Below are 14,696 nucleotides of genomic sequence, written 5' to 3' on the forward strand. Positions count from 1 at the left end.
AATGAAACACCTTGACAGTGGGGCCACCAGAATCTGCACAATAAATTGTGATGTAACCAGCATAGGAGTTTGGCATGCCACATTCTTTCCAAGAGACATTCCCTAAAATTTTGGCTTAGAACTGAAGCACCAAACCAGGGTTACAGAAAGTTCCCATTCACACACATTGTTGAGCAAGCTTGCTTTGCCTAGAAACTTACAGGTTCAAGCACCGTTATTTGCTTTCTAGAGTTCCTTCTAAGAAGGCAAATGGAATTCACAACATTGTAATTACTCACAATAGGTTTTATGCCAGGATTTGGATTCACTGGAAAGAATTTTGGCTGAGAAAATGAACATGTGAAGTCAAAATGAGGTGCACCAAGATATGCACGACATTTCATCCTCCTATCACATCACATTGTGCTGCAAGGAAACACCATCAGAGTTATTGACAGCGCACTTAACCACTTCCTACTGATGGGGTTGCATTACACTGTTGCATAGTGCTGCTGCTCTTCACATTGCCCAGATGTGATTGTGGCTCTGACATCACACACAGCAGAAACAAGACAGGATCCTTCCCACTTTGCTGGCTACTCTGAGTACAGAAGCAATGCATGGGGGGGGGATATTTGGCTGAAGAGAAAGAAATCTTTGAGTTCTCTGGGGACTGAAAAAGCCTTGCTGTTTTCATTAAGTGGCAAGGTATGTGTATCACTGTATGTGCAGAAATAACAGGCACAAAATCAGATAGCCTGCCCTCAAACAGCAAGCAGCTTTTGCGGCGACTGGGTGATGAACTCAAGTTTTACTCTTGTTTTCAAACTTCCAACAGTATATGTGGCTGTTCTCAGTAATAATCCTCCCAGCCATGAAATATGTACCTGCAAAGTCATCTGAAGTGTTCTGTGAGTTTGAGGTAAATGGCAGGTGTCATCATGACCTTCACTACGATGCAGAGTTCTTTCACCTTTCTCCGCATGGACACTGGAGACAATTAGCTGTCTGCAAAACATCTGCTTTTAGAGCCCTACTTGTGGCCCATTGGCCACCACTGTGATTCCAATACTGGATGGATGGAGGGCACTCTAAAGGTGCAGTCAGGTTTCTGCACAAAGTCCAGGAAGAAAACCTTTAGCTATCACCTTGGTTTGGCACACATTGTTGCTGCCAATCATGGTGTACAATTTCCTTTAGAAGAAAAGGGACTGGGAAGAAGGTCACCTTTGTCTTGGCCAACTCCACCCTTTGTCCACCTCAAGGGTAGAACGCTGCAAAAATCCCAAAATGAAGTCTTCACAGTGATTTGGGGAAGCAGAAGAGATCATCTTGTTTTCTTGATGGACTTAAACATTTCTGGGCTCCGCAGGGAACAGGCTTGGCAAGGGAAAAATTAAGCCAGGGACTGCTGGGTTTTGGCTATGTTTCTTGCCCACTAGAAATACTCTGTCTTTCTATTCATTTTGCTAAAGACAGCGAGAGCCACTGTGCCCTCCAACCATGCATGGGTTACTAGTATGCCTAAGGATCTTTACACACTTCCTTCTCCCCTGCTTGTTCTCCAAGTCCTCTCAGTATGGTGCGAGTTAGTTTAAATAAATAATACTGACCATAAAATTCAAGTCAATTTCTTTTTTTCTCTTCTGTGTCTTTGTTGCTGACAACAAACACTATAATTTGTCAGGATAAAATGCTTGGAAATTAGATGTAAAAAGGTCTAGATTAAAATCCTCAGGCTAAAAATAATAATTTAAAAATTGATTTGAGATGGGATCTAACTAATGAGAGATTCAGCAGCGATGGCCTTGGAAAACACAGAGCGGGCTGGGTGGGATGGAGATGCCGTGGTGACATCCTAGGATTACTTTTGAGTTTAATAAGCCATTTAAATTGGCTGAAAAGTTAACTAGACTACAGAACCAATTTGGCAAGAATATACCATTTTTTCCTGTTCTATTGAATAATTTTGTTGTTGCTGCTGTTTGCATGATTGGGATGGGAACGTAAATTGTTTCAAACAGAATAGCAATTTGTCAGCATTGTTGATTAAATACTTTTAAGACAATAAAATGTCAAGACATATCCTGATGAAAACTGGCAAAGGTCTTCCCAGAATTCCATGGATTCAATGGGGGGAAAAACTTACGAGGCCTCTGTTCTTTGTTATTTGGCCACAGCTCAATGGGTGGAAAGGGGAGCAATGAATCAAAGCTCAAGGATGTTCACTGTGTGGAGAAAGTCGCAATGGTTGGTGCTTCCCAAAGTCTTGCTCAGAGCTCTGTTTGCACAACCTGCTGTGCAGAGACACTGGAAGGGCAAGGAGAAGATGACAGGAAACAAGAAACAAACAATGAGAATAGCTTCTGGACTTCTGAATGACGAAAGAGAAGGTCCTCATGAGTGAGTGCCAAGGTGTAACCAGAGTTGATGGGACTAGGCAGCTGCCCTCTTCTGGCAAGTCTGGAGGGAATGGAGATGGTGCACAAAGCAAAAATGAATGGGCTAGACTAAATGGATGTTTCAAAGGCAAGACACCAAGGGCAGCGGATGGCGACTGGCAGTCAAATAGAGAAGGAGGAGCTGCAGAGATAACAAGATACTCAAAGAAGGTCTAAAGGAGGCCCCTCTTCCACAGTCTGAGGTATCTTCCTATGGAAACAACAACAAAAAGGACAGATAATTTTGGTCATTCCATATATAGGCACGGATAAGTTATTTCTCTGCATGTTTTTCAATGTGATTTTTGAAAGCTGTTCAACATGAACCACAATAGTCTTTATGATTCAGTAGACCCTTCATTCTCCCATCCTAGGTCCATTACTCTGTATATATTCTCATAGTTCCTATAAGCATGGGAAAGGAAAATTATCTCTTTTTTTGAAGATCAAGCCCAGTGAGATTAGAAGGACTTCTAGATCAGCTCTAAGGAATAGTTGGCAAAAAACAGTGCCACCTTCCAAATAGAGTGGTTTTGCCATTAGAAAAGGAGTGCCTTATTAAAGAGATACTCATCCTCCCAGAGGCGCCATCTTGTGAAGGTGATTTGGAGGGCAACCCTGCGTGTGTCACATCACACATGCACAATGTCCCATCATCGCACACACAACATCAGGCTGTCGGGAGGAGCTGGGGAGTACAGCTAAACACAGCAGCAGTGTAGCTTCAATGGCTGGTGGCTCCTCGGGTGAGGGGCTGCTTCAGCCCTCCTTCCCCTCTGTGGCAAGTGAAGAGAGGAGAAGGAGCTGGTCACTGAAGCCATGCCATGCTTAGCTCCATGCTTGGCCTCCTCTGCCCCGTTTTTTTGGACATTGGGGGCAGGTGCCCCCAATATTTTGGGCTCAGCCCCCCAGGAGTTGGAGCCCCTGCTTGTTCCTGATCTCCACCCTTTGCAGTGCATCTTGCTACACTGAGACAAATTTTGCGAGGAACGTTACCGTAAATATGCCATTTGAATCAGCAGGCTAGGGCATGAGTAGATGGACTAGTGGCCTGGCACTCAAGCTTCCTATTGCGAGCAGTACTCTGACTGAATCCCTTAGGGACATAGGAAGTTGCCTTATACAAAGTCAGACCATTGGTCCATCTGACTCAGCATTGCCTACAATAACTGGCTGTAGCTCTCTAGGATTTTAAAAAGGAATTTCCTCCAGCTCTACTTGGAGATGCCAGGTATAGAACCTCAGACCTTCTGCATGTAAATACCATAGGTGCTCTCCCACTGAGCTACAGCCCTCCCCTACATACAGCGCTGATATGGCCCTTCATATCAGTAGAATGGTTCGACAAGGAAAGCTCTAGCCCACAGCTTCAGCATTGGGTTTCTCAAATCCCAGGCTACTCTCCTAGCGGAGCAAAGCCACTTCAGATATATCCATGCACTCCTTGCATCCACAAGGTAGTCTTTCCTCCTACTTACCGTTGCATTGTAGTCAAAACAGATGTGGGGACCTTTTCGATACCGTGGCTTGTCTACTAGTTCACACTGATTGGGATCTCCCGGTGGAGCTTTGCAATGTCAAAGAAAATATAGCACAAGGCAATAAATACACTTGTAGTGATATGGAAGAGGGGAGGAGTGGTGTCAAAGAAAGGAGCCCTTGATTATTGAGAGACTAGCAACCATAAGAACTGCCCTGATGGATCAGACCAAGGACTTTTCACAGGGGTGGCCAGGTCCTGAGCTTCCCCCTTCCCCTTGGGCCTGGTGGGGGTTGACCAATGATGTCTGGTGGCCCAACATCAAAGTAAATAATTGGAAGTTCTCTCTTGCATAATACTAGAACCTGGGGCTATCAAACAAAGCAGAATGTTGGAGAATTCAGGACAGACAAAATAAAGTATTTCTTCACACAGCTCATAGTTAAACAATTGAATTTGCTACTACAAGATGTAGTGACGGTCATCAATTTGGATGGCTTTAAAAGGAGACTAGACAAATTGATGGATAATATCAATAGCTATCAATTATTATGGCTGCATATGGTCTCTGGTATCAGATCTGGTCTGCCTCTGAAAATCAATTGCTGGGAAACATGAGTGGGGTTCCCAAAGGCATCTGGTTAGCTACTGAGAACAGGATGCTGGTCAAAATGTGCCTTTGGCCTTATCCAGCAGGCTCTTCAATGTACTGTACACATGGTTGCATATTTTCCTTCTATGCCTACCAGTGGGTAGGGATCCTCGTGGGATTCTGTTCATGTGAATTTAATTTGAACATGAGAGTTATCACATGGTATCTTTCTGATGAAGCATTTATAGACATGTAACAAAAAGCAGTGGATATGAATAAGCCGTTGCCCTCTCTGTGAAAAGTTTCATGACAGATATTGGCCACATCCACACTTCTGGTTTCTCCCATTACTGTAATGTTTTGTTTACTTGTAAATCTACACAATGCAGTCATGAACCACCAGTTTTTCCATGATTGGTGCCTCTTCAGTCCACCCCCCCCCAATGTTTTGCAATGGTTTTCCTGTTTCTTGCACTATAGCTCTGCAAATATTTTGTGGTTGTGCTTTTTGGGTGGAAGCATGGCCAGATTATAGCGATGCAAATGGAGCAATTGCTGTGACACTCAGATATTATTTGCTAAATAATGTTTCTAATGTAACTAACCTGGCTTGTAAGGCCTAATGCTATTGTGACTTTTTCTGGTCTTTCTGCTATTTGAGTATAATTAAGCCATAAATCCAATGGAATCTAGAGTGTGAATGTGTGAAAGTGATTTCCTGTTACAGGGAAGGAAGAGAGTGCTGTGGGAGTGAGTAATCGCCATCTCGGTGATCAGGGAAACATAACAGCAGCCAAAGCAAGTCTGGGCCTCGCTAACAGGCAATATATAACACTGTGCAGTGTAATATCAGCCAGCCTGGAGAGAGCCAAGGGCTTATTTGCCAGATAAGAAGGAAGTATAACTTTTCTTTTGGTTCTGCCATGGGCAACATGGTTTATGGTTTTATGGTCTCTCTGTCCATGTTGTGACAGTCTAGTCTAGTGAAAATGTGTGGTGACCTTTGAGGTATAAGAACACCCCAAAACTAAAGCAAGTCGGAGATCCACAGCAGACTCTTAAGGCAGGCATGTGGACACCCAGAGGCACTGGTCTCTCATCAACACATTACACTTGAACCAGCCACTCAGGTTGTGCATTTGTAAGTATGAATGCATGTTAGGTGCCTTGATTCATAATTGGAGCATATTGTGGGGTTAAGAGCACTTACTGCTATATTCTGATTAATAAAGCTTTAAATTTTTACATCAGAGTGTTTTTTTACTCCACCTTGCCCTGTCCTGATCAGCTAGAGCTCAGCCAGTTTGATAAACAGATTGCACCAGGAACCATGCCTATAAAGGGGCCACACGTTTTAAAAAGAAGTTTCTAGCTCTCCTGGAAGGAAGGTTATGAAGCAAAACGTGCATGTACAAAGGTGTGTAGGTATCTCAATTCAGGGGAAAAGAAATATCAACTACCTATCACCCAAAGGGACTTCACACACCCCCCCCCCCGCTTGCATTAAGACTTAGCACAGGTAATTATTTTCATATGTGCATGCCAACTGATAATGTGAGGGAGGTGGAGGTGTGCCCTGGAACAGCCCATGTGACCTGAAAAGCACCACCCACTTTTCATGCACTTCCCACACATGGAATTGCGCAATGAATACAGTCCAATATTCATTGGCATGTAGAAACAGCAGCAATTCCACTCTCAACAAAAACAACACTGCAATGCCGAGGCAGGGGGGGAGAAGGGGAGGGAAGGGTTCCAGTGTAGTTGGGCCCATTATGTTGAACCTGATACCGCATCATGCAGCAGAGCTGAGAAGCAAAGGATACCCTTTATCTCCGCTTGGAGAAGCTTGGTGGACTCACACTGGCTGCATATTGGCTTTTCTGCTACAACAAACAGAAGGTTGGTGCGAGCAAGCCTTTGTGCATGGAATAGCCTAGGGAAGAAAAAGAAAAGGGTGTGGGGAAAGGAGGAAGTGCTGCTATCATGCTGATTTAGTACTATTTCTGTTTACTGCAGATTATTACAATTCAGCTCATAAAATAAAGGTTAAAGTTACATTTGGCCTTATGGCAAAACTACACATGCTCAAATACAAAATATATGCAAACTGCATCAGATAAGAGCTGTATGTGTGTGCAATTGGCCACTTTTTACCTTTCTAAACGCATGCAAGTGGCAGTGGAAGAAGGATCAGGCCCCACTCTTGTGTATTTGGAAAGGAAACATGACTGATAATATAGGAATACACAATTTACTTTTGGTCATGATTATGCTTGCTTCTTTATTTATCTAGGCATTGTCCATCATATGCATTTAGGTCCAAAATATAGCTTATTTTAAATGTGTTCTCACACCTAATGTGACTGCTTATTTTATTTAAACAATTAGTCACCACAGGACAGGGGAGAGACCTAGACAGTAGGGAAAGGATTTTCCTCCCCACTGCAGTCCTGATGAACACCCCCCAACTCCAGCTCCTATTTCCAGTTGCTGTCAGCCGGAGCTTCCCTCACAGTGTAAGCAACAGTTTTAGAATAGGGTGGTTTTCATCAGAATGTTGGTTTGTGTGTATATAAGGGTAAAAACTCCTCACCTTGGCCTGTCATGGTCCTGATCCTGATTGCCCCCAAGCCTCCTGTGGCATCTACTTTTGCTTTTAAAATAATTCATTTAACATAATGTATTGTTTGGTTTAATATTCTAATTGGCTTAGTATTCATTCTGTCTGCCTAGGGCAACCAGATAACTGGAATTCTTTGAGCAGGGCAGCTAGGTATCTGTCCACCTTCACCAAACTTCAGCTCCTAGGATCTCATTTTTTTTAAAGCGCCGTGATAGTTAAAACTGTACAAAAATGATCTCAAACTGTACTGTAGTGTAAATACCCCCCCCATCATAGCTGCCAAGTTTTCCCTTTTCTCGCGAGGAAGCCTATTCAGCATAAGGGAAAATCCCTTTAAAAAAGGGGTAACTTGGCAGCTATGCCCCCAATTCACATCAATATTGCCTGTTACTGGAAAGCAATCCACCTCAGAAACTCCACCAGGATCTCTTGTATCTTAGCCAAATACCATTCACTGCCCTTCACTAGTTTCTATACTACTAATTCTGGCGATCATTTTTGACTCTACTTTGAAAGAGACCCGCGCCAGAAGGGATTACCACCTTCTAGGGACCAACAGTTTTGACCAGCTACTATGAATCGTTATAGCAGGGACATCTCCCACTGACCTGGAGCAATTCCCACAGTCAATGATGGTGTTGTAGGTGTAGTCAACTGTGCTAAAATAGTATTGGGTCTGCTTCATGATGCAGCTGGTCTCCTTGGATTCCATGCTGTCAGCTGAGACATCCTCTGTTCGGACACACAAGACATACAGTTGGAAATAATGGAAGTGGAAAACATTTATCCTTACTGAATCATCTAACTTAGCTGTTCTCCTTTAATGTTGTGCCTAAGGCCTTTAACCACACATTATGTTAATTATAGGGCTTGCAGACATGTCAGGGGATTAATTTTTTTTCCTTAAATGCAGTTCCCACCAATTTCCATGGGAATAGCAGCACCTGGGGAGGGTTTTTTTTAAACCTGTGTGTATATATATATATATATATTATTGAAATTTTTATAACATGAAAGCATAACAAATTAGCACAACAAAACGTCAAAAGCATCAAAAAAACCAAAAAAAACCCACAACAATACAAACAATAAATTAAATTATAGGTGTGGCACCTGCGCAGTGGTGGCTGGTGATTTTGACTTGGTAGGGCTATAGTTTTTAACCTTGCTGTTTTCATCACAATAGGAATTGCACAGCACTTATTTAGAAAAGCGTGCCATTACACATGGGCAGAATGGCATTGTCTCCTCCTTTCTAAAGACAAATAAATCAATTACAGTGGTACCTCTACTTACGAATTTAATGCGTTCCGAACGCACATTTGTAAGTCGAAAAAAATTGTAAGTCGAATCCCATAGAAATGCATTGGGAGAAAAAATTCGTAAGTCGAAGCAACCCTATCTAAAAATTCGTAAGTAGAAAAAATCCTATCTAAACCACATCCAAGATGGCGGATGGAGCTCCATTTGTAAGTAGAAAAATTCGTAAGTAGAGTTATTCGTAAGTAGAGGTATCACTGTATTCTATGCATAATCTGTGGACAGGGGGAAAGCTCCCATGTAACAGGACCCAAGTATGGTTTTCAGACAAGATCAACTCCATACCTCTTATTTAGAAATTAAGCCATATCACATGACCCAGGTTTTTGCATTCATGTAATGTTTACACCTACACACCTGTTGCCAACCTCCCCCCCCCAATCACACAAAAACTTTAAATGTGAGGAAAACTTGCTTCCCAGATGCATGCAGTAGGGAGCTTACCTGTTTGAAACCAGCTATCGTAGGTTAGTCCATACAAGAACTGCTGAAACAGAGACCTTATAGAAGGAAACAGCAGAGCTATTAGGTGAAGAAAATAAATGCAGGTCGCCAACCCAAATAAGTTCCTTGGCCTATGGGACCAAAAAGATATGACGTCTCACTTTCCCAGGCCAAAAGGGTGGAAAAAAGCAAGGAACCTCAAGATCAATAGTTCTCAGACTCTTTTTGTGGGCCACTTAAAAATTGTTGGGAGTCTTGATGGATCATTTAGTAAACTTGTTTTTGTTCTGCCCAGTTATCTCATCTTTTAATAACTACAGTGTTGCCTTTTTAATGGTTTTCAGTCTTTTAATTAAAAAACTGCTTGTAATTGCAATTTTAAAAGACTTCCCTTTCTAATGTGATGAATGTGAGCTCTGAAGTCTGGTGTCATGTTTGTCAGTTTACAAGAGGGGGTGCAACTGGGTGGAGGCAGGGTTGGACATAAATATAGTCGCAATTTTGTTTAGGGTGCATCTGTTTCATTAACAGCTACAAATTGATATTTATATTGTGTACAGTATAGAAGCAGACACAGCTTTCCTTCCATGGTTATTTCCAAGCAATGACACCCTTACAAGCACACAGTTGACTATCTATGTCAAATAAAACAACAGGTGTAGGTTAGCTGAGTTGCATCTAATGAAACCCATGCATGCACAGCTGATGAAACCATGTTACCCTAGCATGGTTGCGTGGTACAAATTGGGGGGGACACACACAAGCATTTCACTCCTGGATTAAACATGAAGAAAAACAAAACATCACGGTGAAAATCTACACCATATAATCAAAATAATGGGCTCTAGCTGCTGAGAATCTTTATCTGGTCGGTAAAAAGTCTAATACAGTAATGAAAATTATGTTCGATAATCCAGCTCAGGCTAAGATGGTATCAATTTCTGTCATGGGGGAAAAGTACAGTGGGAAAGTACAGATATTTTTAATAGTTCTGTAACCATTCTAAAGACCACCTAAATGGGCTTTGCCTTAGATCCTTGCAGAAGTTGCCGAAATGTTGACAACCCTAGAACTATTCCACCAGATACTTCTAGATGTGTATTCTCTCACTATTATGTGCAGTGCAGAGTGGCCCAATGTGTGACATTCATGTCCTGCTCTAAGAACTAAACTCCTTCAGCTTATCCAGTAAAGGGCAAAAGAAAGGCTTACCATGCAGCTGCTGAAGTCCACCAGGCCAGGTTCAGGAAATCTGCCATTGTTGGCTGGACAAAGGGATAAGGGAAATGTGGTTGTGAACAGAAAAATACCACTGTTAGCTCAAGCTCAATGTGCTGTAGCAGCTTTTCACATGCTAAGGATCAAACATGAAGCCCAGAGGCAGGATTCTGTAATGTTTTGAAAAACCCAACCTTTTGACCACATTTATCTGCATCTAATGGTGCTTTGCCACCGATAGAGAATACACAAATAATTCTGCAGAGGGACCCATTGGTTCATGATGCAGAGAAGACGAGGTTCAGAAAGAGCCAGGAGCAACCTTACTCATGAGCATTGCAAGCACACCCAGGCATGCAAAATTTGTGATTAGATGGCCTGGCCTGGCATCACTTTTCTCATAATACAATTTTTGAGATACCTAGCACTGATTTTACTAGTACTAGACAAAGATCAGGAGCTTGGAAACATCTCAGTGACTCATTGTGGTTAGTTAACTACCGTACCAGACCTCTCTTGCGGCCCATGAATAGAAGAAAATGAAATGACTTTATGAGAAGAAATGGTGATGAATTACCAATTTAAAATTGAACTCCATCTGCACTCTGATGCAACTGTACAAAATGTATGGGGGGAAAAGAATGGAGAGGTGTTGCTAGATAGCAGGTAGACATTGTTTGGATTATCCACGCTCTGCATCACTGACAGACCAAGGCCAATTCAAGTTGCTTGAAAGACTGCAAAATCTCTTTGGAATTCCTGGTATCAGCCATATTTCAGTACTCAAACAAAATTCTTGTTTATACACCAATGTATCACAAACATTGTATCACAAACATTGGCTCTGTGGGTTAAACCACAGAGCCTAGGGCTTGCTGATCAGAAGGTCGGCGGTTCGAATCCCTGCGACGGGGCGAGCTCCTGTTGCTCGGTCCCAGCTTCTGCCAACGTAACAGTTTGAAAGCACGTCAAAGTGCAAACAGATAAATAGGTACCGCTACAGCGGGAACGTAAACGGCGTTTCCGTGCGTTTTTCTGGTTCGCCAGAAGCGGCTTTGTCATGCTGGCCACATGACCTGGAAGCTGTACGCTGGCTCCCTCGGCCAGTCAAGCGAGATGAGTGCCGCAACCCCAGAGTTGGTCACGACTGGACCTAATGGTCAGGGGTCCCTTTACCTTTTTATCACAAACAGTAATGTTCACCTAATCTAAAAATTCAACACTCCTCATCCTTCCTAAACACTGCATTGATACAGCTGACAATTCTTCTCTTTGCCTTAAGTATACTGTGGTTACTGTGCTTGCATAATTCCACCTGGAAAGCAAATCCCCACTTGTATGCACAATGCTGAAACCTTCAGGCAAGTCTTCATGGCATGGGAGCCCTCACTTACCACGTACACCCCACGCGGACCGCCTCCCGTATTGCTGGGAGGTTCTGGAGCGCAGACTGACTGGAAGTCGTAGGATTCTTTCCGTGTGAAGAACGAGTTGTTGTAGAGAGCAGACATCAAGTGAGCATCCACCTCACTGAAGAACTTCCCTACCTGGAAAAGGGGGGGGGGAGGATGAAATAATTCGTTTAAGCTGCATCAAGCTGATCATGCATTTTCCAACCATGGGGGCTTCCAGACGGGGGCCTTTAATAGGCAATGGGTAATGATCAGATTTTTTCTGTGTGCAAGTTTGGTGCTTCAGCTTCCATGCATTCCTGTTTTCCCCCAGTCACTGTATTTGTTGGTATTGCTGTCCATACCAGTGGGCAGAGCTTGATGGAATACATCTCAGTCGTGTGGTTTTTTTTGGGTCCCTCCTCTTAATTATTCCTCCCTCACCCTCCACTGTCTTTTCCATCCTGTATCTGTATGTATGTGGGGATGGATGGGTGTATGTATGTGTTTATACCAAGTCACCATGGTTCACAATGGCAAAAATGGAAGTTCATGCTTTCCTTGGGAGGGACAATGCCTACTTCCATTTGGTTTTCTTTGAAAAATAACAACAAAGGAGGTAGATCCTAGCCATTGTGGCTATTAGCCATTGAAATCTGGATTAAATGTAAAAAAAAATGGCTGGCATTTTGATGATGACTACGACATTGGTTGGGTGCTGCAAAAATACTTGTGAGCATTAGCAGTAATGCTACCAGCCCAATTGAAATGGGAGCAATGCATAAACTGTGCTAAACATGTAGGAAGCTTCTGAACATGCATGTTGGCGTGTTGGGGTCTTCCATGTGTCAGTCGTCTGGCATCACAATGATGTTAGATCACCCAAAGTAATTCCTCCCCTTTGTGGGTGTGGTTTGAACCACTTGCATTCAAACTAGTGATACAAAGGAATATGAGCTGATCAGTGCTTATAGCAAATCCCAGGGATTGACTGCCCTATGGTACCCACAGCCAGGAATTCTATAGTGCAGCTGATCTCAGTGGGCTTGTTAGCAAGCGTTCCTTTACCTAGGGGATGGGGCTGACAACAAACCTTGCTTGCCAGGGAATAACCAGAAGTACACTTTAAGGCTCTACATTGTTCATTTGCATAAGCATATCTATCTGCCCCACACCTTTCATATGACATTGGGTGTGTGACAGGTAGGTGTGACTTGGGGAAAATGGGGAACTAAATTGTCGCCCTCGTCGGGTCTAATTTGGCCTGTGGACTGGAGGTTCTCTACCCCTGTTATAGAAAAAGCACAGCTTACCTGGAACCAGTAATCCTCCTGGTTGGAAAGTACCAGAAAACCCCCATCATCGATGAGAACACAAAGGAGGTCCTGCAAGATTGAACAACACTTTGTGTTTTGCAGTGGCTTCTAAATTCTGGTTTAGACATTAGTCGACTCTACATGCCTGATTGTCTCTATAATGAGCAAAGGCAACAGTAACTGAGCATTCCTTGTCATTCTATAAACAACATTTATGGTGCTTGCATGTGTTTAAGGATTAAGGTAGTCTTAACAGCAAGGGAATAGAGGTGGTGGAAACGAAGCTTGGTATGTGTATGTGTATGTGCACACACACACACACAGAACAGCACCCTGTTTTGCCACCCGAGGCAAAATCTTGTCAAACTGATACCATTGATTGCACAATTTGTCCACTGGAGGTGGTGCCCATGAGGGTGTTGCCACTTCAGCTTATGCCACCCAAGGCGACTGCTTCACCTCACATCATTGGTGGGCCGGCCTATACATAAAACCATTTGTCTAGAAGAGTGTGTGTCGATATCTCTTCGAGACAGTTTTCTTTCAGTATGTTATATACAGTAATAACCTTTTTATATATATAAAAAAAGAATAATATGTAACTTATTTCCACAGCACTATTGAACATATTCAGTGTCAAACTCTGAATTTTAACAGGATTTCTGACAGTTTTCTGGTTTAGAAAGCAGCTAAGGATACACTACAATAAGCAGTAAGAGTTGCTATGTAACAATCAGCAAAACGACCCAGTTGTTTTCCAGCTGTTTCCCCCCATGTTTACCTTGTAATTAGCCTCACAGTCCATCTCGCAGCCTGTGGAGGGGTCACACTGGAAATGAAAGAAGAAAGGCAATGATATCAAGAGAGTTCTGAGCACATCTCAAAATTGACTTACGTAAATCCCACATCCACACCTTTCATAATCACAAGAGGAACAGGTTCTACAGTCAGAAGGGAATTGTCAGGAAATGAGAATAGAGTCAGCTTTGGCAACATTTATACAGTACTCTGGTAATGTTTAGATTGCTGCAGTGTGCTGTATGTGGGAAATTACGATGACTGTCCAGCCAGGGAGTAAAATGGAGTGTAAAAATCGATTCTCACAGATTTGCTTCTGTCCATCCAAGGTTAAAGATAGGGCAGGGGAGGAGGGCGGGGAAGACGGGTGCCAGACCAGTTTTCCAGGATTGAAGCCACTCCTACTGAGATAACAGCGCATGGATTGTTCAAGTGGAAATCCAAAATGGGAGAAAATGTAACTAATAAAAAAGTAATCTTAAAAGTGGTATAAAAATCACAGAATGAAGGAATAGAAGTGAAGCATGTGCCAGCAAGAAGCAGCAACAGAAAAACCACTAACATGGACTGGCAACGGGATTCACTGCTTGGACTATACCTCGGTGGTCTTCACTTGTTTTCAGGCACAATTCAGTATGCTGTCTTGTCTTTCTCCTACAAAGCTCTAAATGACTTTAGATCAGTAGATCTGTCGGATTGCCGTTTCTCATACGAAACTTGCTATTCTTTAACTTCCTCTGAGACCCCAGTTTTGGGAGCCTCACCTTTTCCGGTAGAAACTAGGCTGGTAGTTACCAGAAATGCCTTTGTTTTATTGGTGGGCCCTTCTTTATGGAACATATTCCCCAGATATATTAAAGTGTCTCTAATTTTAGCATCTTAATGTTTTAAGCATGCAGGATCCTCAAAATAAACTGGAGGGGTAAAGAAGTGTTATGAAGTAGGAGAATAAACCACCTCTTTCAGGAACAATAAGATTATATATATGTATGTATGTAACCTCTGGGCAGTGTTTTTTTCTGGGGGGTGCAGAATGCATATCCCTAAACATTTTGTGAATCTTTGTACTTTTGTCCATTTGCTGTATTTAT

At 42.7% G+C, this 14,696-nt stretch overlaps 1 protein-coding gene across 1 annotated transcript in view; it reads right to left on the reverse strand.

Moving 5' to 3' along the window:
- Positions 1 to 2,011: 2,011 nt before the first annotated feature.
- CACNA2D2 (calcium voltage-gated channel auxiliary subunit alpha2delta 2) overlaps positions 2,012 to 14,696 on the reverse strand; it is a 525,358-nt gene continuing 512,673 nt past the window's right edge. Inside the window, exons 30-38 of the mRNA XM_060271531.2 lie at positions 13,589 to 13,636; positions 12,805 to 12,876; positions 11,495 to 11,647; positions 10,095 to 10,147; positions 8,883 to 8,938; positions 7,727 to 7,850; positions 6,319 to 6,428; positions 3,899 to 3,987; positions 2,012 to 2,631 (exon numbers count right to left, since the gene is read on the reverse strand). Of these exons, the coding sequence (XP_060127514.1) occupies positions 2,503 to 2,631; positions 3,899 to 3,987; positions 6,319 to 6,428; positions 7,727 to 7,850; positions 8,883 to 8,938; positions 10,095 to 10,147; positions 11,495 to 11,647; positions 12,805 to 12,876; positions 13,589 to 13,636 (834 nt within the window). The 3' untranslated portion in view covers positions 2,012 to 2,502. The remainder of the gene's footprint in view (positions 2,632 to 3,898; positions 3,988 to 6,318; positions 6,429 to 7,726; positions 7,851 to 8,882; positions 8,939 to 10,094; positions 10,148 to 11,494; positions 11,648 to 12,804; positions 12,877 to 13,588; positions 13,637 to 14,696) is intronic.

The sequence above is a fragment of the Zootoca vivipara genome, chromosome 2 (genome assembly GCF_965207765.1).
Source record: "Zootoca vivipara chromosome 2, rZooViv2.hap1.1, whole genome shotgun sequence".
NCBI lineage: Eukaryota > Metazoa > Chordata > Lepidosauria > Squamata > Lacertidae > Zootoca > Zootoca vivipara.